The sequence below is a fragment of the Vidua chalybeata genome, chromosome 6 (assembly GCF_026979565.1).
Source record: "Vidua chalybeata isolate OUT-0048 chromosome 6, bVidCha1 merged haplotype, whole genome shotgun sequence".
In the NCBI taxonomy this organism is placed as follows: Eukaryota; Metazoa; Chordata; class Aves; order Passeriformes; family Viduidae; genus Vidua; species Vidua chalybeata.
This window is the reverse complement of record NC_071535.1, coordinates 54,724,048-54,746,996: the sequence shown is the minus strand read 5'-3', so window position 1 is coordinate 54,746,996 and position 22,949 is coordinate 54,724,048. Positions and strand designations below refer to the sequence as shown.

Genomic DNA, 22,949 nt, shown 5'->3' with positions numbered 1-22,949 from the left:
GAAGCAGCTTCTCAAATTTAGTACAAATCCAGCACCACACCATGAGCATCCTGTTGATAGATATGGACATGACTGCAGCCTGAGCTTTGGAGGCTCCACATCCCTTTCTGACACGGAAAAGCCTGCAGCAAGGGGAAGAGTTCTTGAACTGCACCCCAGCAGGAGCTGACTTGGAGTATTTAACATCCATAGGCTGCACTGGGAAAGCAGTCTGGTACAGACTGGATGGTCTCAGAAAATCAGAGGTGGCTTCAAGTCTGCATTTGCAAAGCCAAACCAGCACTTGGGGATGCTCCCTGTGCTTCACTTGGTGATGTCCCCTGGCTCCTGCTCCTCTTCCTTGGATAAAAGTAAAAAAAATGAAACAGAGTTTGGTTGATTCTTGCTATTGAAAATCTAAATTAAAAATCATCAGCCAACAGCAGATTGGACAGCCACAGGTGTCTCATGACAGAATTTCTCCACTCCATGCAGACTTCTCCACAAAGTCAGGCAATCTATGAATAACAACTAGCATTAATCATCAGCACCATTAAAGAATCAAAAAAAAGGCTGTTGGGATTTTCTTCCTCAACATTTCCAGCAGTGCATCAAGCACCAGATTCCCAGAGAAGTTCAGGGTTGGAACTGTAAAATCTGGACAGCAAGGCAGGACCTTCCTGCTGGCAAGACTGAGAGGAGCAAATCCTTGGGAGCAACCCACCCTGCCACGAACAAGAGCAGAACAGTTTTAAAGGGATGGAAAAGTTTATTTTATTTAACCCCACATCTGTGTTTGCAAGACCACTCAGTGCCCTGCTGCCACCAGCATTCCCAAAATCCAGGAGCAGCCACAAACCCTACAGCCCACTGGTGTTTTTAGCAGAAGTAACAATCACAGAAACAAAAGACAAAGCTGAGCCTGATGCTGAGATTTTTCAAAAAAAAATTATAAAAAAAAAATATTCCATGCAAATGGTTCAAAAAGTTTATTGAATATTTAATTTACAAAAATCATATCCCTATGAGGTGTTCTAAAATTGGATAAAATAAACTGCATATAAAACCCAACCCTAGTAATGCAAATACAACACAGATATGAGACCATGGAAAGGAGAAAAAAATAGTAATAATCATGACACACATGTGACATTCGTGAAGGATTGTCCCAACCATCCAAGAACTGGTTCAACAGGATGACTTCTCCCTTGATACTCTGTACAATTCACCATTTTGTACAGGCCTTCCATATTCCATTGGTCCAAATTTAGAGTTGATAAGAAGTCTTTGCCTTCTCTCTTGGCTGCTACACCAGATTTGACATTTTCCTTTTGATCAGAAGGTGGAAACAGACAATACAGACGCTGAACACATGTACTATTGGATGCAACTTGCTATCTTTGGTAGGGACCCTAAATCTGCAGTGGTCAGCTTTCTAGTGTGACAGGAATTTCAGTTTTGGCAAAAAACAAACCCCAAAAACCAAACAGGTTTAATTGTGTTGTTTAGTAGAACACTACTGGCAGTTTCTTTTGAACATACAAAAAAAAAAAAAGTCTCTTGTCTGGTTTAAAAATGAAGATAATTTACATGGGTTTCAAATCCAATCATTAACATTCCTTGACTTGAGAATGGTTCCATAAATTGTCACTACTGCACAGCAGGCCCTTCCTTCCTTGTGTGAGCATGGATGCACTCCACACAGAACACAACTGCAATCCCACCCCTCCTGCCTTTCCTCCCATTTAAAGCAATGGGAATATTCCTGCAGATCTGGAGTTTCCTTCTGAACAAGCAGGAATCTCCTTGGGTGACTTAACACTTGCACAGTACCTTTTCCAAGTTTTCCTGGGAAAAGAGGAGGGTGAAGCAAAAACAAAAGAGTGAAGGAATTTGGGACAATCAGTGCTAGAGAGTTTGCAGCCCTCCTCTGGGATAACACAAGCAGGAGGAGCAGGACCAAGAAAAAATAATTTAAAAAGAAGAAGAAAAAAATTAATTTAAGAGCCAAGGAACTCCACTTTAAAGGAGAAGGAAAAAGTACCAGACTGTTTCCTTCATAACATTAATATTCCATAAATATCGGACAGTATTTGATTAACTGCAACTGCAAAACATTTTCTTCATTTTTTTCAAGCACTATCTGGAAAAGAAAAGAAAAAAAAGAAAGAAAAAAAGAAAAAAAAAAGAAAATAAAAAAAACAACTCTGCACCTCCTCAGTCCTCCCCACTTGGTGGAAATGCAAACAACCTGCATAGCCATGACTTTCTCAGCTGCAAATGCTTAGTGGAAGACTAACTAGACTTGAACACTTGACTAAATCTGCTCACTTAGGAGTAAAACATGCAATATTACAGCAGACAGCTACCTGTCCTCCAAAAGGCTTGGCTAATTTGGCAGAGAAGAAACATTTCCAGATGAAAATAAATCCCAAGAGCCTCGGTGAAAGACGGAGTAGTTACAATATATTAGCGATTTCTGTGGCATAAATGTTTTAAAAAGCATCAGCAAAGTATTAAATATAAAAGCCATATGCATATACCCCCTCCATCCTCGGGAAAGCCTCGTGGTCTGTCTGTAGTGTGTGAAGTGGTGTGTGGGCTGGGGAATTAAGGCATGAGCAGCAGCAGGAGTCCCTACTGCCTGAGCTCCACGTAGTTGGCGGGGAAGAGGCCGTAGCGGCCCTTGCAGACCCCTCTCCACCAGCCATCGTCGATCATCTCAATGTTGGTGATGATGTCGTCGGGGTCGAAGGAGATCTCGTCATCACCCGCTGCAGGGAGAGCCCAACAGGGTCAGCATCCACACAGCCAAGGGCTCACAACAGCCCCAGTACTTGGGTGGAAGAGATTTTGGAAACTGCCACCAGTCCCACAAACAGCACCCAGTAATTCGCAATCCGCACCCAGTAATTTTCAATCCGCACCCTTGTTAAACCCCCAAATCCCTGACTTTTCATTTCTGACCACAAGAGACATAAAAAGCCAAAGGAAAAATCCAGATTTATCTCATGCAGAACAGAGTTTTCAAAGCCAAAGGGTGAAAACAAGAGTTTTGCTCACCAGCTTGGTAATCATAAAGGGCTATGGCTGTGATCCCAAGTTCGTTTTCATACTCATCATACGCATTTTCTTCTGAAGAGAGGAGGGAAGAACAATTAAAACATGAAGTACATTATCACCCTCTGTTCTTTTCTGTGGTGCTTCTCCTTCAATTGCACTGCTAACCCTCACAGGAAGCAGGCAACAACCCATGCTAGGTTTCAGCAGTGTTGGCATTCCTTATGCATGGACTTATTCCTTCAATCACACACAACTGAAGCATAAAAAGAACTTCACAAGAGGCATTGAGTACAGGACCACATAAAACCAATCAGCCCTGTACTGCTTCTGTAAAGTGTGACAGGACAGCTGAGCCCAAGATCACTGTGTAAGACAATAATTAATACAAGTTAATTAATACTATTAACTTGTGTTAATTAATAATACAAGTTATTAATTAATAATTAATTTATTGTTATTGTTATTATTAAATAATTTGTTATTAATAATTAATACAAGTTCACAGTGGCATGCTGGGGGGGCAGAAAGGGGCCCGTTTAGAATTCCCAGGTTTTTGTTCCAGAGGAGATTCATCATTCACAGCTCATTTAGTAACCAGAAGAGGTGAGAAAAAACCAGGAATTCAAAAGAATCTTACTCTTGCAGTTTCATAGATCCCTACTCCACTCCCTCACAGGAACAGAACCCAACACATCAATATCAAACTCCAAGAACTGTTGATTAGATTTTTTTGCTGGTGCGGCACATATTTAATCTCCAGCTCTGTGCTTTCTTCTCACATTGAGCTCCATTCCACGGGGTGGGAATGGTTACCCTTGAATTTCTTTTTGAACTGAGACCCTGGAGAGCACTGTAATTACTCCAAAATCATCTCACAAAAGTTAACTAACTTCAACACCTTGCTGCAGCCATTTATTAATTTCCTAATTGAAGTTTGCTGGTGGGGAATGTAGAAAGTCTCCCTGGACTCAAAGTTTAGCAAACCAGGACAGTGTGCTATCAGCACAGCTGCTCATTAAGCTCTTGCACAAGGAAATATTCCTTATCCTAAAGGGTTTGCTGTGAGACACAAACCTGCTTGGTAGTGGTCTACTGCTCCTGCCACCTCATAGACAGTCTCTGGCTCGTACTCTGCCTCCCGCTGGCTCACTGCTTCCTGGTAGTCCGGCTGTGCCGCTTTGTAGCCAGCCTCTGGCTCCTGGGCAGAAGGGTAGGATGGGCTGGAGCTCTTGTAGGCTGACCCTGCTTCATAGGAAACTGCATCCTGCAGGAAGACAGCGGAGCTCTGTCAGGGTTTGTGAAGGGGTTCCCATGCTCAGCATCAAAGCCCAGGTCCCAAAGGAATCCCAACAAACCTCATAGACTGGGCTGGAGGGCGCCTTCTGCTCTGCCACCTGCGTGACAGGAGAGGGTGGTGGGGTCTGCTTCTTGGCTTTAGCTTGCTCCTAAATCCAGGAGAAAGGAAAACTTCAGTGCAGTTCACTCACTGATGAGGGGACCAAGAGACAACCCTCCAGAATGAAGGACAGGCAATATATCCTGCAATGAACTGCTGTGGTCACAGCAGGACTGAGCTGGGCTGAGCAGAGCACCAGAAATACAGCACAGCAGAAGGAAAAAAAGGGAAGGAACAAAACCCCCATGGCACATATGCATGCCTGTGTTTAAAAACAGCCCCAGAGTTGTTTGGCCCATCTCCAGAGGAACTGCAGGGTTTTGGTGCTCAGTGTATTCATTCTGCTCATCAACTGGCTGGGCCTCATGTCCCATTTCAGCCTGAGTTTAAAGAACCTGAAGCCCACACATGTTCTGGGCACACAAATGATGAACTATCTGCCTTTGGTGAGAAATGGTCGTGCAAGCTCTGGCAGGTCTGCAAAACATCCTGCCAAGGCAAAGGACTGAAGAGCTCAGGCAAAAGTGGGTCCTATACAGTGACAGCCAGGATTCCAATGTTCAGAGGAATTAAGAGATGTGATAGACATAAAAGCAGTACTGCTTTTGTGCTCTGTGACACAAAGAACATGGATCTGTTCTGGCACTCAAGTGCTTCATGCTGTGCCATCCCACCAGTGAATCACAGGGCAATTCCACAATCATTGGAAAGCCACTCATTCACGAGGCAGGACACGGAAGTGCAAGAAATATTGTGTTGCTCACATGTCACAAGACAAGGTAACTATTTCAACAGGTAACTTTCATTTTGTCTCTCTTTATCACAGGTGAAAAGTAAACCGTGAATCAATCCAGGGCCAAACTGTCTTCTTCATTGAAAAAATGGGGAGAGGATGTGTGCAATGAGGAATCAGTTACTCCAGATGTAACACCCCAGAGGATTCTCAGGAGAAATGGCAGTAAAGAGATGCAGTGGTAGGACTCTGTTGCAAGAAATTCTTGCTTTCCTTTGCTTGCCACATCTCAGAAAAAAAATATATCCAACAAGTAAAGCAAAGCGTGTCTTGAGAGCAGAACCAGCTTTGAAGACAATTCAAAGCTTAGTGCTGTGCTTTCTGGAAAAAGTCTCTCCTGATGCAAACAGTCCCTCACTTTTAAATCCTGTGCTACAGATAAAAAAGATAAAAAGGCACCAGCAGAGTGAGTATTAGAAGTCAAACCTAAGTCTGGGGACAAATTAAGCAGTATCAATCCATTAATGATGGCAAATGTGGCAACAGTCTGACTAATTTGTCCTAGGAAATGGATCTGCAATCCAGATTATAGTTTAGGATAGACACAGTGTAGTTGCCATAAAACATTTAAATTGCATAGCTCCCCTCAGGCTGGATTTTGTTCCACAGTGAAATGCTCCATGTGAAAAAGCATCCTGCCTTTTTTTGCAAGGCAGCAGAGCACACTGAAATCATGAGGCAGCACTGACTCAACCCAGGCATCAAAGAAGAGCTCCCTAAGCACTCTTTGCCTGTGTGACATTTGTGAAAAGCAATCCAGAATGAGGATTACCAGTAACCAGGACTCTGGAAGGAATGCAGTCCATATGTACATTCCCATTGTGGGAGGGTGTATGCCCACATATCCTCTGGAAGTGAAGAAGTTTACTGACAGAAATAAAGTTCACTCCAGTCAGAGTCCATCCCTGCCCTTTGCACTCTCTGTGAATGGTGTGGATCACATCCCTGCCCTTCTCCTTTGCTCAGCTTGAGTGCAAGGGGCAGTGCCAGCAGAGCCATTTCAGCTCCCCTCAACCTCACCCCCCCCCACCCCCCCCCCAATGTCTGCAGAATCCCACAATTAACCACGGAGATGTTCAGGCTGTAAGAACATTAATCATCTGGTTACGGGGAAATTTAAATACCAGCTTTGGGGGAAAAAAACTTCAAATGTGTCCAGGCAACAGAATCTTTGATGAAGCACAAGAAAAATCCAGCAAAATGGCTTGGATTTAACCCACACTCACAGCAAAAATACCAGTAGAGAAATAATGTAATTACTGAGATAACAAAGTAATTTTAAAGAAAAAGACAAAGCAATTAAGGTGCCTTCCAATCCAAACCATTCCATGACCTCTTCCCCTCCCAGCTTTTCTCCAGCACAGTAAAGAAACCCCAGGAGTGTTTGGGAGAAGGTACTGAAAGTCCACATGGAGGAAAGGCAGCATTAGAATGATGCAGAGAAGATGAGCTCCCATTCAGCTCGTGATACATTTCTGCAGTGAACATATGCTCACACTGCACATTGTGATGCCGTAGGGCAAAATAGGCGATAAGCTGAGAGAAAAGGGGGAAACAAGGAAAAATTAAAAAAAACCAAAAGCAATCACTTTAGAGGAAGAGAGCCTACCAGGCAGTCTTTCATACTCCTAAAACAAATTAATTACATCAAGCCTTAGTCTCCTGTAATAAAAACTAATACAAACAAATATGCAAATTCCATAAAGCAGGTAAGATAACAGTTTCTGACTAAACATGTCCTGGAATTATCTTGCTTATGAATAACACAAAAATCACGAAGCTTTTACCCATACCAATGCAAAGTCATTTTTTTAAATTCCCTAACTAACATTCAATTAACATTTGGAAAATAATCTTCCCCTGATTTCCTGGCTATGTGTTATACCACCTCCATCTCCCAAAACACTGATGCCAAAGGAACAGCATCATCAGCTCTCACCATGGGGTGAAACTTCTTGAACATGCAGGGCCTTTTGGGGACCACAGAGCTCTCCCCTCATGAGCTCCTCCATGCCCAAAAGGAACACGGGACTGCCAAAAGGCAGAAGTACAGGAGGAGAAGGCCAGGCTGGATTCAAACACAGCTGAAGCACAGGCACAAACACATACTTCGAGCTTTAAAGGCCAGCTGGAAAGAAGGAATCTTTGAGAAAAGATTCCCTTTTCTCCCAGCATTGCACTGAAACCAGGCTGCTCCAATGGGATTTGACTCTTACTGACCTCCAGTTTCCTCCGAGCCTCCTCCTGTTCCTGCTTCTCCCTGGCCATTCTTTGGGCTCTCTCAGCTTCTGCCTTCCTTCGGTCTTCCTGCTCTTTCTCCTTGGCCAGGTTCTCAAAGTTAGCTCGGATGCTGCTTGTTTTATTGGCAACTGTAACACGGAAAAGAACTTAAGTCAAATCAAGTCTCAGGTTCTATATAAAAGTAGCCTGGAATGAGTTTTTACTATGAATTTCTGCTTTTCTGCCCTCTGAGTTTATAGTTCAGTCAGGAAAGTCCTTCTATCCCACTTTGTTCCTCTCCCTTCCCAGCTCAAACCTCTTGTGCATCTTATTTCTCTTCCAAAAACCTCTGTAATGCTTCTCCCTCCTCTCCTTCACAGTACAGGCTCCATCACTACCCCACACAATTTATTCTTCCTTGTTCCTTCCTTATTCTCACGCTTTTTACTCTCCCTTCCTTAACTCTGATGACCCTCAAGAGGAAAAAAAAAAAAAACTGGAACAAAGCAAAACAACCTCTAAAGGAAGGAGGGAGAATATCTGACGCTGCTGAAGAGCTGCAAATACAGCAGTTCTCTCTGGATGACCCTTACTCAGCACTACTACATCAATAATCCAGGATTTTGGACATAATCACCTCCAAAGAAAGGATCTGGGGCCAGTGCCTTACCAGCTTCTACTGGCTTGGTCTTCTGATAAGTTGATGATGGTTTCTCAATATCTTCAAAAGTTGCTGCATTCTATCAGTAAGGACAAAAAGGATACATGTAAAAACCCCCACAAATTCATGAAGACATTCACACAGCCTCAACCTAAGATAATTTACTGAGATAATGTCCCTAAGGCTTTTAGCAGAACATCAAAACCAAATCAGGAAGGATCAAAACTTTACAAACAGACTAATCCTTTCTGCAAGTCAAGCTACAAAGAATTAATTTTCAGGGGCAGTTCTGAAAACATCAAAATCCTATTAATTAAAAATAAAAAAGTTTATGAGTGACTCATCAGAACTAAAACCAAGGCAATAAACATACATTGTGTAGCTGTTGCTGTTCTAATCCACATAAGCTGGCATCAGCTCTGTGTGTATAAATTTGCTTTTTAAAGGTTTAGAAAAGCACAAAACTCTACCCTTAGACTGGAGAAGTATCCAGAAACAGAGAGCTGAGCAGTGCAGATCTAACCAGGCTGTTCTGCCTGGCCAGAAGTCATGGCTCTTGGAAGCAGCTTACCTTGTCCATCCGATCTTTCTGGACACCGTACTTGCCTCCAAATCCTTTGGAATAATCTAAAAGCAGGACAAAAAAGGTCAGAGCAGGGAGTTGGGTGCCCCTCCTGCCTTGCTGCCAAATGCAAACAGCCACCTCAGGTGCAAAGAGCCATTTCAGCCTCATGCAGAGCCACAGTGACAGCCACCAGAGGAAATGCAGCTCGGCTTTGATGCAGAGACGACACAGAAGCCCAGGAGCCCTCAGGAACACCAGCAGATGACAGACTGTGAGCCACATGCATTCCCTGAGTAAACACGAAGCTGAGGATTGAACAGCAATCAAGCAAGGAGTAAGGGAGGAGCCCTGATGCATCACTTCTGTAACACAGCCTTTGACAGCACCAAATCTGAGCCCTCTGCAGGAATCATGGAGCCTGAGCCATTTTGCTTTGCTCAAAGGAGTCTTCGGTGACCACAGAGGTGTTTTGGTATTTTTTTTCCTCTTTGTGAATGGCAGGAAAATGTAACAATTTTCTCATTCCAGTGGTTTTGGTTGAGATACTCAGCTGGTGAATAGTAAAGCCATTGGTGAATATTAAAGCCTGCTCTACACATGGAAAGGGGAAATTGCATAGGCCAGCTTTAGCTGCCTAAAGCAACTCACCAGCAGAGAAATGGGGTGGCTGTGCTATCCCATACCAGCCCTGAGCTGCACACCCTTCCTCCTAGCTAGTGCTACCCTCAGCACTTGTCACACTCCCAAATTCACTCACCAGTGACATTGATAAAAACAACAAACAAACCCAGACAGGAGAGGGTTTCTGCTCTCACGGGAGTGTCTGAGGAGCACCAGAGCAGCACAACAGCAGCAGCAAGAGTGTGTGACTGGAAAAACCACCTCTTTGTGGTGTGTGAGCTGTAGGAATGTGCCCTTACACTGCCCATGTTTCCTATCCATCTCTGGAATACAACCCCTTCTCCTCTCAGCCCCCAAACCACTGGCTCTCCCGGCCAGCCATTGCAGTGCTTGCACTCAGGCTCTGAAAGTCTGAATATGTGTCACTACAGCACAGGAAAATATCAGCTATCAATGAACAACCTCATTTTCTTCAGCTTTGTATGTATTTTCAGCCAGAATAAATATACTACACTTACATTTTTCCTGCTCCAGACTCCTCACTTTAAGATAACGGAAAACCAGGAATTCATGGGTTGTACCCCAACTATTTCGCAATGAATAAACAGAGCATTATAACAGTATTTTCTCACCCAAGAACCACAAACATTCCCTACTTCTTTCAAAGACTACAATCATTTTTAAATGATCTTGCCACAGCCCATTTCTTGTTAATGATTACCTGAATATTTTTCCACAAATTTACCTTTACTAAATATAAGGCAAAACCTTATATTTTGTCTCTAAAACTGATTTCATTAACATCATACTAACAATGATGTCATTACCCTCCTGCATGCACAGCTATAACTAATTCAGGACTTTGCAGAGCTGTTGACGAAACACTGAGTGTTTCCTGAACACAGGCTTGCTTGAGGTAATAGTTTAAGGGTAGAATAAAGAAAACAGCGGGATCATGGAAGAATAGAAGCACAATAAAGTGTCTGCACATTCCTGGCATTGATCTACTCAGAAAACTATTTCAGACTGTGTGAGAAGTGGCTGCACTGGTAAGAAAGTAACAAGTGAAAACGGTGCCTTGTTGAGATTCATGCTTGGCTAGTTTCTCCTTGTAATCAAACCCCACAGCAGATGGGTCCTGCCTTTCTGTCTGTACACCAAATTTCCCTCCGAAACCACTCTTATAGTCTGAAAAAGTCACATGGGATATGTTAAAACCAAGGCAGGGGAATAAAGTTCAGTCAGAGACACTCAAAATATTTTTTGCAATATTTTCAATTATCAGCAATTTTGGATGGTGAAAAAAAAAGAAATATGTCAAGACACTTCTGCAAAAGTAAATTGAAAAAAGTCTCAACTTTAGATGATTTATCAGATATAAGAACACCATTCTGAAGTCACAGAAAAAAAGCATTTCTCAACATTTTTCATCCATACTGCATAATGCACTTGCATTTGATCAAAGGTATGAACACAGGTACACAGGTCATTTGCTCATCCAAAAAAAACCAACAAAAGATACAAGAGAATAAACAAAATAAACACCAAAACAGTACAAGAGAATCAAATGAGCTTCCTTCATCTTTGTGGTTTACATTTGTACAGAGAGCTGACTTTTAAAGAGGTGTGAAGATGGGCCCCAGAGAGACCACCCTCCAGATACTCCTTAAAGGAAAGAGGAATGTTCCTGCTGCCACACAGCTTGAGGGAGAAAAGGTTTCAGCTAAGAGCTGATCATTCCCTACTGCTGCCTAGGGAGCAGCCATTTACACATATATTTATTTATTTATATATATATATATATATATATATATATATATATATGTGTGTGTGTGTGTGTGTGTGTGTGCTATAAAATTATGGATGGCACAGAAAAAAAAGGGATTCAGGTAATCCTCTCACAACAAGTCTGCTGGAGTACCCAACAGAACAATATTTTGAGGAACAGTTTTAATTTCATTACTTAAAAAATATTAATTTCTTTAAGTCAAGAGCAGTGATAGGCAGAGGGCTGAGGAGCAACAGCTGCATTTTACAGGAAGTTGTATTTTTACTGGGAACCAAGTATTTCACAGGAACAGGTACCCCACAGGCCATGAAAAAGAGCAATATTTGATTTTAGACTCTTTCTGCATGGAAACAGGGATATACACAACAGAATTCAGAAGGGAAAATTTATTTGTGGAAAGTACAAAGGAATTCCTAACCTGTGGTTTGCACAGCTTGACTGAAAAAGGAAAATAATCCAGCATACTTGCAGGCCCATAAAGGGAAAATTTAGTCCTGAGCCTGAACTTGGAGGGGCTGGGTGTCAGCTGTGCCAAAGCTGCTTTGCAGCCACCAGTTCACCCAGTGACAGCAAAACCCAGACACAGGAAAGGAGCCTCACATCAGCTCCTGTGAAGCTGTGCCCAAAGACACCAGGGCAGGGCTCACACAGGCAACAGGAGGTCAAAACGAGGGCAGGCAGAAAGAACAGCAAGGAACTGAGAGCTGATGTACCTTTCTGGGACTCGTGCAGCTGCACCTTCTCCTGGTGGTCCCAGCCAAGGGCACATTTGTCTTGTCTGTCTGTCTGCACGCCAAACTTGCCTCCAAAGCCCTTTACATAATCTGTGAAGTTTTCAGAAAATATTATTGTAATTTGTAGCTGCAAACCGCATTTAATAAAAAAACCAGGAATATGTTAGGGGACAAGCTGCCCTGTTAATAATACATTCACTCTTTTAAGAGGATCAAAAATTTGCACACTCATGGGGTAAACACACATTTACCACAAAAAAAACCCACAAAGAAACTAAAAACTCCCACCAAAAAAACCAAAAAAAAACCCCAAAGTATTTTTCCCGGGTTTAAAAGGGTCTGAGCTACTATTTTTAAAGAAGATAATAACCTTTCTGTGATTCATGTTTTTCTGTTTTGCCTTGATATTCAAAGCCAACAGCACTTTTATCCACTTTGTCCTTGTCGACGCCGTATTTACCACCAAAGCCCTTGGAATAATCTAGAGATAAGAGGGAAGAGTTTTGCTTGTAAGTGTTCAGCAACAAAATCATCACCTTGAGAAATTGTGATAATTAGGGCTGCTAGCACTGCACTGTTTTAAAAGAAGCACTGACATCCACAGCTACACTTGATTTCAGACACTGAAGTCAGAAATCCTTCAAAACACGTTCTCCAGGATGGAAAATAAAATAGCATTTTGCTGGGCAATACCAGCAGTTCAGCTGCCTGACTCCTTGGTAAAATTCTGAAGACACTTATGGTGAAGTGAACTTCAAAATCCACGTCAGCAACAGCCTGGATGCTTTTAAACAACCCCTGCTCCTTGTCAGCATTTCTAGAGTTCAAACGTTTCTTTGGGACAAACAGAAAACTGATGGCAAAAATATCACCATTTTTCAATAAAATGGTCGATTTTTGATTAGATATGCCTGGAAACTTGAGCAGCAACATAGTATTAACTCTAAACACTGTTAAGCGTTTTAATCCACTAACAGCTGATTCTTTTAGAAGCACTTCTCTGTGGTGGTTAAGCTGCTCACAGTCTGAGTACTTTGATTTACAGCTTTTCAAAAGGAGCTGTAAAAAACCTCCAGACAAACCTGTGTGCCCTGGACCATCCCTTAAAACCAGGCAGATTTTTTTTTTTTAGTGAGCTTTATTTTTCCCCCAGAAGTTGAGGTTTTCAGCAACGTAAATTTTACCCAGCATTACCTTTTGGCAGGTTAGGAGTGCAAGAGGTGTAAAACATGAGTATTTTACAACATGGGCTATGGGCAGTGCCTACAGCACTAGGGAAGGAGCCTGCTAACACATGTGTGTCTATTCACCCTTCTGGGAGTCGTGTTTCTCAGTTTTCCCCTGGTAATCAAACCCCACTGCACTCTTGTCCACTCTGTCAGCCTGTACTCCGTATTTTCCACCAAAACCACTTGAGTAGTCTGCATTGAGAGTAAAGCACAATAAAAACAGCATGAAAGCAAATTGTCATGGATACAGCATAGCAGCAATTGAGGGGAAAAACAAGTTATTTCGGAACTGAAGTATTATGAATGCTTTAGCATATGAAATTCAGTTTAACTTTAAACACAAGATAAGAACAGTCCTACAGCTTATGATGGCTCCCTTTAATTTTTTTCCCTATTTCCAACAGAGTGCAATATGGCAAAGAGCAGCTCCCAGTCTTCCTAACACATCCCTGAACTTCACTTCAGAAAGAAAAATTAAGACTCCTGATGACCCACTATTTCCTTGTCTTAAAACCTCATCAACTCATGAAACTGCTAGGAAAATCATTTTTTCCTCCTCTGTTCCACCAAACCCACCATTTGATTCATTGGGAATGTCATGCAGAGGTCTCACTAAAGAAGGTACTATCCACATAGTGAAAGAATCTACTCTATTTTTTATAGAAAATGTGCCCACCAAGGTGACCACCTCCCCACTTTACCTTTTTGGGAGGGATGCTTCTCAGTTTTGCCCTGATATTCAAACCCAACAGCTGACTGGAAGAGAAATAAAATGACAACTGTGACAGAGTTAGGCATTAGGAGAAAAACTGCATGCACTTCAGTGGACATAGGGCACGGCAAGTTCCTGTGTCTTCCCATCCTGCCCTGACCTTCTGGACTGGGGGAGTAAATACCTCTTTAACTTATGGGCCATATTCATTTACATGGCAGTTCAGTGCATGTGCTCATGGCCAGGGTTTTGTCCTCCCTTGCCAAGGCAGATTGTACCAGCAGCACACTCCAGCCTGGTCTTGCTAGGTCCAGCAATTCAGGATGACAGAAATCCAGCACTTCCATGCAGGGATTGTTATGCAGTCTTGGAACAGGGTATCAATTATCCTGCCCACCAGCTCATGCTGTGATACAGGACAAACCATCCCCAAACATTCTACAGTATTCACACTGACCTTGTCAAATAACACAAAAAAGTAGTGTTTTAACATCTCTTTTCAGCTTTCTTTTCAAGTCATCTCAACTTCCCACGAGGGCTTTTTTCTACTCTGCTTTAAACAGTAATTTATGTCCCTAACAGTGTTAGCTTCTGCTAAACTTCAAAAGGAGCAGCCCATAGCATCCTAAGGCACTGGAATTCTGCAGTTTTATGTACAAAAGGAGAAAATCAACCACTGTGGGTGGCTGCAGGAGGAGATGAAATCACTCACCTGGTCAACTCTGTCGGTTTGTACTCCAAACTTGCCACCAAACCCTTTCACCGAATCCACTTGGGAGCAATGCTTAGAAAGTTTGGATTGGTATTCATGTCCAACAGCTGACTGAAAGAAATTGGTGAAGTTCAGAGACAGCAGTTCTACACAGTCCAGTGTGTCAGACAAAACACTGCACCAAGCAACCAGAGGGTGAGTTTTGTTACCAACATGCATCACTGTCACTTCTCCTGTTGAATCCAACTTCCCTGGAAATTCCTACTCACTTGGGAAGTCTCCACAAGGATGTTGCCATGCTACCAATCCAGTCTAGGCAAGGGAAGTGACTGCATTTTATGAGAACTATTTTATGCCCTGCATTTGCACTTCAAAAGCACAGGAATGAAAACAAGACAAGGTACAGTGGGAGTCTTGATAGTGCTCATGCAGAATTTGAAGTGAGTTTCAGGTGAAACACACAGCCTTGTGTTTATTTAGAGATCTGTTTTAGCTGACAGGGAACTGCAACAAATACGACAATATTTTTGTACAACAATACAAATACAACCAAAGCCAGCTGCCATTGGTTTAGGGAGGCACTCAAGTCTCCTGCATAAATCACAATTAGGCATCTTCCTCACATGTAAAATGGTGTTGAACATGAGGAGATGCATCCACTCCTGTGCCAAAGGTATCCCAGCCCTGCACCCTGGCCCTGGAAGTTGAGCCAAACAGAGGCTGAGCTCCATCCATCCCACAACAACTGACAGGACACAGGGATATGTAATTACACACCTGGAAGTGCCTCCCCACACAGCCCTTGCTAGTGTTACAATGACCTAGTGCTAGGGAGCCCTTCCAGCTCCTGGAATGGATGCTGGAGCTTCACACCTTGAGTAAAAATGCTTTTTCCTTGCCCAGTGCCAACAGTGGGAACTGGCCAGAGCAACCTACAACTCGCCAGTAACACAACATTGCATAATCTGTGCCAGGCAGCTGGACCAAGGTGAACTTGAGGTGAATTTGAGGACACAACGTGTCTGCACACCTTGGATTTTACAGTGTTTGCTCTTTTTCTTCCACACAGGGGCTGGAGGGAACATTACCAGCAGGTTGGGAAGCAAAGCATTACTGGCTGAAGTCACTGCCAGGTAACAGATGAAGGAGATCAAGGATGGCAATAATAGGACACTGCTTTAACTCAAAAGCATTAAAAAAGCTCCCTTCTTTTCCTGACTGAAACAACCACACTCCTGTCCATTTTGCAGGTGTTCTGTAGAACACTATCTGAGAAATGTGACAGAAAAGGCTCCCACCTCCCTTTTTTTTTCCCATTACATTTATGAAAAACATGAAGCTCAGAAAATTTTAGGTTTTACATGATTTTACCTGATCTCCCTTTTGTTACACCAACTGAGGTGTTTTCTTGGTGGTACCAGGACTTTCTGCATTTCATCAAATACCAAGCATTACAACAAAACCCCCCTTAGAAATTGTTTTTTTTTGGTAATCTGTATTTCAGAGTCAAACACCCTCATAATTTCTCTGTACATTTTACACCAGCTCAGGAGTTATGGCACACAGAATGATGGAAATATTCATTTTAACTCAGAACCAAGGTTTTGCCCTAAATGCAGCAAACCCCTGCACCATGACAATGCTACAGCGATTTAATGGCCAAGCTTTAAAGCCAAGCTTTAGGAGCAGCACACCTGCACAGATACCTGCAAAGGAGACATCTCAGCCACAAGGCTTCAGAACTACAGTTACAAGGGAGAAAGATTCATTACATACAGAAATTGTGAACACCTCCTGCCACCAGCATCACTCACATGGACATGACCAGCATGTTTTTCCCCATGATTAATACTGGCCTATGGGAAACACTGCTGACTTTTGTTTCCTTCTTCTTCCCCACAGACACAGGTGAGGGATAAACTGCTGACACTAGAGAGCAGCAGCAGAACAGGCCTGGTGGTTGAATCTGCTCAGCAATTCCTTTTCTCAGATTCAGAGGTTGGCCTACTGAGAACTGGACAGCAATTAACTCTGGAATTTGAGAATCCAGCAAAAATTTAGGGCTGTCAAGTTACCAAGAATACAGAAAACAAAGAAAACTTTCTTATTTAGAAATGTTTTGATTCTTATTCCAGCAGAGGTCATGAAAGAAAGCAGCCAGAAGTTGATATGCCTATTTATCATATGACTAAAGGAGTTATAATAAGAATTATAATTTAACAGTGTAACATAAGCAGTCATCAACTCCTTATATAAAAAAACTACCATCTGATTGAAGTACAACATTTTAAATACTTGCATTATTTGTCACTGTTCACAGTTTGTTCACAAGAGCTGCACTCTGATTTTAATGCAGCAGCACATCCTTTTTTCTTTTTTTTTTTGGCAGTCTCTATCTATATGCATAGAAGAGCTGGCCCAGCATCCAAATAAAAATATCATACTGGATTTTTTAATGCACCAAGTCCTTTGCTCATTTAGAAACATAAATTTAAAAACTTGAATCCTGACTCTGGGGGAATCATCTCCAGACTTAGCATCAATCAAAACCATGTGGGGCCATTGCACACCCCAGAGCAAAGCTGGAACAAGCTCAGCTCACACAGAGAGTGGTGCTGGCCAGGCTTATCCCTTCACTGATCACTTCATCCCAGGGAAGTCCCATCCACACTTACTTTATCCATGCGATCTTGTTCCACGCCAAACTTCCCTCCGTAGCCATGGGAAGCTTTTGGTCCCGTTTGCAGCTCCCTCTCTTTGAGGTTCTGGTGTTCTTGGAATACATTCTCCCTCAGCTGATGAATACTTTAAAAGACAACAAAGCAGCAACTTTTACTAGGGAAGTTTCAGCAAACAACTTCAGAAAAATGCAAAATATAAAGCTGACAAAACTATCATTTAATTAGAAGTTGGATCACTTGTATTTTTCAAGCCCTCCCCATTTTTTCAGTGTACAAAACATTTCCTCATAATCTGAGACACTGGATTTGTCCCACTGCTAAATGTTGTTTAGAAAAAGAAAAGAAACTGCTGGTTTTAAGATGAATGTGGAAGGGAATTTTGCTATTTTAACAATCCTTTACTTAGTACTGATTTGTGCCTGAAACATATTTTTCTTTCCTTGTGTCACAATTTAAATTCTTTATATTTAGATGGCTACTTTTCAGAACCGGGATAATCTCTTATCACACAGTCCCTGTGGTATCAGGGCTAATTCTAACACAGCATTCTGGACAGCACTGTACTGCAAAATAAAGATGTAAGGAAACTTGCCAAAGTGATCCATTAAAATTCCCAGAATTGAACTGAGGGCAGTGCAGGCTATGAAAAGGAGAGTAACCCAAAGAGTGTAATCTGTACTTTAAGCATTTCCCACCTGAGTTTTAAGATTCCTCAGGTGTAATTCAGCCAGCAGGAATTCCCACTGCCCTCAGAATAGAGCAGAGTAACACTGATCCCTGAAGTAACCCGAGTTCAGTCTCCCTCTGTTTACAACATCACACATTTCCTACAACTGCTTTAAAGTTTTGTCCTAGACACTTTTTGTAAGAAATACAGGATTCAGGAGATGCATCATTTCCGTTTCACATATCCCGCTGTGATGCACTTATTTGCTTTTCCATCAGAGAGCTCAGTTTGTTACTTTGCCAGGGTTTTTTATGAGTTTGGTTGTAGCAGTTTTCTAATCAAAGTGTAAGAATTAAGGGACCAAATGTTTCCTTAAAGTACCAAACTGAAACTACTCAGATCCCTCAGCTCCTCCCCTGGCTCTTGCACCAAAACAGCACAAAAAAACCCTTTTCAGATACAGAGGCAGGAAAAATCACATTTCCAGTGACAAAGAAAGATTTAAGGGTCCCTGAACCATATTTCTGCTCTTAATTTCAGCTCTGAAGACAATGACATATTTGAAAGACCAGCCATCTGGCAAATAATCAATCTTCTACAGGGACTCTTGTTTTAATTACGAGGACACAAGTAACTGAGATCATGAATTGATTAAAAGTTGCCAGGGACTGTGCCTATTAATACATTTCACAAGAGAGCTGCTTTACTTGATGTGCTCTTGGTGGCCGGACCCATTCACGGTTTTAGCTCCCCAGCGCTGTTCTTTCTCACTCACATCATTCTGTGAAGGACACATAAAAAGAGAGTTAAAAACCCAAAGGAATCTAGTCACACACATTCCAGAGCTCACAGCAAAAGCTTCCAGCAGTCACTGAGACCACAAGTGTTGGAAAACCAGCTTCACTTCCCCTCCACTCCAGGGACACGCTCCTGACAGTTTATTTGGCCAAGACATGTCCCCCACCCCGCAGAGCTCCTTGGGAATTGTCCCAGAACAAGTTCCTAGTGGATCAGTAAACCCCAAAAGCCATACCACAAAGTCTGGATCTGTCTCCCAGTCATCAGCTCCATCATCCTGGCTGACAGACACGGTGTGGCCCGCAGTAGCCTTCCACATCTGCAACACCAGCAGGAGAAGCAGGGTCACGCTCCACTCACCTGCCAGCTCATTTGATTCGTGCAGGAGCTGACAGAGGAGATGCAATCCAAAATTCCTAATAAAGTATGTTATTTAACCACATCACCAAAAGCTGTGCTTGCAGTGAAAACAGGTTTGACCTTTGGAGTTCAGGCTGTCTTCTCAAGCTGGCTTACAAACCTGTTTAACTCTCCCATTTGCACTGTAAAAAGATCAGGAGCGATTGCTGTTTCAAGAGAACAAAACCACCTTTCTTTGCTCAAATTAATGTGTGCCTTTTGTGCAGTCACTGCACTCAATGACTTCTGCTCACACGGGTTTCCAAGCCAACATGCACTTCCAAAGACAGCTGCTAATTCTGGATTCTGTGCATACAATTAAGGTGTAGGAATAGGTAATTTTTTTTCCCCCAGGCATTAAAAATGGTGAGCACAACTTTGTTCTTCACCTGCATTACACCTGCACAACCTCCTCTGCTGTGCAGGGAGTTCCAGCATGGTGACAGAAATCCCAACAACTCTAAGAATTTGCACACAACCCAGACACTGCTCCAACAACAACAGAGAACAGAAGTGTCTGTCATCCTCGGGTATCCCCAGTGAGACACGGTGCTCACAAACTCAGCACCTTGTCTGGCTTTCAGGAGAAACAGAGGGTGACTGCAGGAAGCAAGACTCATAAAAAAAGCAAACAACGACTTCTAGAAACAATACCCAGCACTTTCAAGAGGTTAATGATTTGGGGCCTCTCAGTTTCTGGAAACTTTATCCCCTGTGGAGTATCAAGCTGGATGCTTTTAATTAATAGTTCAGCTAGTTAGCAGAATTCCTGATCTTCCTGGTGCTAGTGGCTGGATTTCACACCCTTTATTCTTATTATTATAAATCAAAACAAATGCATTCTAGAAAGCAAAACTGAAACATCAAACTGCAAGCTGCCTGTTCTCCCAGCTTTTTCAGAATACACTTCAGAGAAAGGATTTCATTTTTTCTTTGCTATTCAACTAGAGTTTAGTTTTTTAACATACCAGCATTCTGTCCACTTACCTTTATACTTCTAATTAAGAACAGATTACAAAGATAATTATCATAGGCTATTTAATTCACACAAGCATAATTCAGTGGGCGGGATGAAAATTCACTCCCACTTAAATGCATAACTAATAATCCCCGGGTAAAGTCCACAGCTCATTCTGTCAGGCTCGTTCTGCAGCCTGGTAGAACGAGCTGATGAGCCACTTTTATGGAGCATTTCAGAAATTTCAGGACTGGCAACGTGATGGAGAACAGCTGGAAAACTGACAGTCAAACACCAGGGTAGCAAATGCTGGAGTAGCTGGGAAGGAGGGCGTAAAAGCAGAGCAGGTGACATATTAACAGTATCAGCACATTTCCCCTCATGTTTTTTCAGGCCTCTCATCTCCAAATTCCTCTGGCAGTTAAGGAACTAACGTTTATAATAGTACCTCATATCCAAAAAACTTCTGAGACTATGAGTTTATAACCCAAACCTTTAGAACACAGGTGGTTTAACGTCATCCTTGAAATACTCTGTCTAAAGCCTTCTCTCACATGATCGTGTCTGATTGTCCTACTCTTTCCTACTAAAACCCAATCTCTCACCAAAAAAAACCCCAAAAGCCTCGGAAAGCAGAACCCAACCAGCTCAATAACGAAATTCAACATGGGTCCAAGTTCTTTCTAACTTCTCCTACAGGAGATATTTTGTATCCATCCTTACGAGCTCCACCACGCTGTGCAAGATGTTTAGGAATGGAATTCAAGTGATGAAAGTTAACTCAGGGTGTATGGTGAATTTCTATATGCTTTGTGCCAAACACAACTTTTTTCCCCCAAGTACTCGTTTCTTATGCTCGCTTGATTGATGTATTTTGTTCATTCAGCTGTGCTTGGACATTTCAAAGGAAAAAAGCTAGATCCTTTAGTCAAGGTTTCACTGCTTCCTCCTCAAGCTCTCACAAACAATAGCCAGGGAAGAAGGATTTCACACGCACTCCCGTGCAAAATCCAGCGTCCACCACGATTCTCTGTAAATCATGCGCACAAACGCCAGCATTTTTCCACAGCTCAACCCCGCACTCTGTGAATTCCACAAGAAGCAGAGCAGCCCCAGCGACCGGGGCTCCCAGTCCACAGCGAGCAGGAATAAGCCTGATTTCCGCCTGCTATTCCGGCACCGATTCCAGGGCAGAACGAGGAGAAACACGATCTATTCATGACTCACTGGCTCACGTGGTCATGATTCCTGAAGGAAGAAGCAAACGCTACGGTTCGAACACAAACCCAGGCTAAATATATGCCTCGAATGTATGCGCTCCCCGGCACTGCTATGACTAATGAGCACACACATCATCCTACCCAGCACCTTCAGCGGCAACCTCGGCACCACCCCGCTGCCCGGGCCTAGGGACGAGCTCCGGGCAGCAGTGCCGAGGCTCGGGGCGCAGCTGAGGGGAGCCGGGAGCAGCTCCCAGGCTGGCCGGGCCCCACGGCCTGAGCCCGGCACCGCGGGCGGGGGCTCTGCCCTGAGCGGCATCACCGCTGTGGAGAGCCCCCGCCACAGGCGCTTCCTCTCAAGTTCCCAGCTTCGGAGTTGAAATATTTTTTTTTTTAAAGAAAAAAAATAACAGGGAGTAGCGACGCCCCCCGGCTCTGCCCTGCGCTCCCCGGCCTTGCGCGGAGTCCCCGGCCCGGCTTCTCTTCAGCCCCACCGCGCTTACTCTGCCTCTGCCGCCGCCGCCGCCTCCTGCTCGGCGCTGGCTCCCCGCCGGTGCTTCCCGGGCTGGCGGCGGCTGCTGCTGCTGCAATTTCCGCTTCTCCCGAGCTCCCACTTCCTCTTCCCGGCTCCAGGTGGGAGCGGGACGGGCTCAGCTCCGCCCCGCCGGGAGGGGCCGCGCCGGCGGCTGCAGGAACGCCGCCTGCCCCGCGGCCTGCGGCGCTCCGAGCCGCTCCAACAATCACAAATACTTATTTCTGGAGCGGCTCCGTCCCCCGTTTCTTTCAGCCGCTCAAAAAATGCAGCCTCGGTAGTTTTAAAATGGCCACAGGGGAGTTGCTGGTGCAGTTGTGAACATCCGTCTTTGTTTTCTAATACTCACTTTTGCACCGTTGTGTTTTGGAAGTCGCATCTACTCCGTCTCCAGGGGTTTCCATCGCTTTTTATCAGTGGGCAAAAGGTTCCCCCGTGGCTGGGATCCGATCCAAATGAAACGGATGCCAAAATGGAAACTACGGGGGTTTAATTTTATTGTTTCGGGGGTTTAAAACGCTGTGGAATGAGGTACTGGTTCACTGTTTGCATCTTCTAAAGGAGGGGAAGACCCCAAGGAACACTAGTGAAAAAAAACCATTACAAATAAACACACAAATTCAAGCCGTAATAGAGGGTGAGATGATAAAAAAATCCAGGTGAACACAAGAACAACTTAATTCCAAATGTAGCCAGTTCATCTCATAAATAGGTCAGTTACTTTTTCCTGGATTACATGCAGTGTGATTTACACCATAAACTGCATACAGCATATTTGAAATGGGCTGAATCTATTCTAGAAACACTGTCTGCTGGAGGAGAACACATGTGCAGAGAACCTCAGCCATTTAGGCCTTACTTCTGTCTCTTCTGTGTCTTTTGGAGTCTTCACCTGTCCCTCCATGTACAGGTAGGAGTACCAACCACATTTATATATCACTTTTCACCCATCTGTTCCAACATCTCCTATAAAACCAGAAGGTACTGCAACCTCAGTTAACTACAATTGCCCCTTCCCTCCCAAGTCCCCTACTATTAACAAACAATGAAATTAACAAAATGTGCACCAAAGCTACAACCCTGACAGTGGGAAGTGAAAAACTTTCCTTTTAAAGGCAAAGTGACTCTTTAGTTTCTTTTAAAAGTATCAATCCCAAACATACAGTGTCAATTGTTATTTACCTGAGAATTAATTTTGCTGCTCCTCCCTCTCAACCAAG

At 43.3% G+C, this 22,949-nt stretch overlaps 1 protein-coding gene across 6 annotated transcripts; it reads right to left on the bottom strand.

The window, feature by feature from the left end:
* Window positions 1–953: 953 nt before the first annotated feature.
* Window positions 954–22,596, bottom strand: CTTN (cortactin). Of its 6 annotated transcripts, none has more exons than XM_053944659.1 (17): window positions 21,701–22,596; window positions 18,856–18,939; window positions 18,530–18,603; window positions 17,150–17,279; window positions 14,475–14,585; window positions 13,752–13,806; window positions 13,132–13,242; window positions 12,192–12,302; window positions 11,801–11,911; window positions 10,376–10,486; window positions 8,684–8,739; window positions 8,122–8,191; window positions 7,452–7,600; window positions 4,398–4,487; window positions 4,117–4,306; window positions 3,043–3,114; window positions 954–2,753 (listed from the first exon to the last, which is right to left on the bottom strand). In XM_053944659.1, exons 2-17 carry the CDS (start codon window positions 18,937–18,939, stop codon window positions 2,617–2,619), a joined length of 1,662 nt encoding a protein of 553 aa, XP_053800634.1. In that variant the 5' UTR covers window positions 21,701–22,596; the 3' UTR covers window positions 954–2,616. The 6 variants fall into 6 exon arrangements, with proteins under 6 accessions (XP_053800634.1, XP_053800635.1, XP_053800636.1 ...); XM_053944660.1 differs by lacking the exon at window positions 21,701–22,596 and adding an exon at window positions 21,339–21,422; XM_053944661.1 differs by lacking the exon at window positions 21,701–22,596 and adding an exon at window positions 21,346–21,364.
* Window positions 22,597–22,949: the final 353 nt, after the last annotated feature.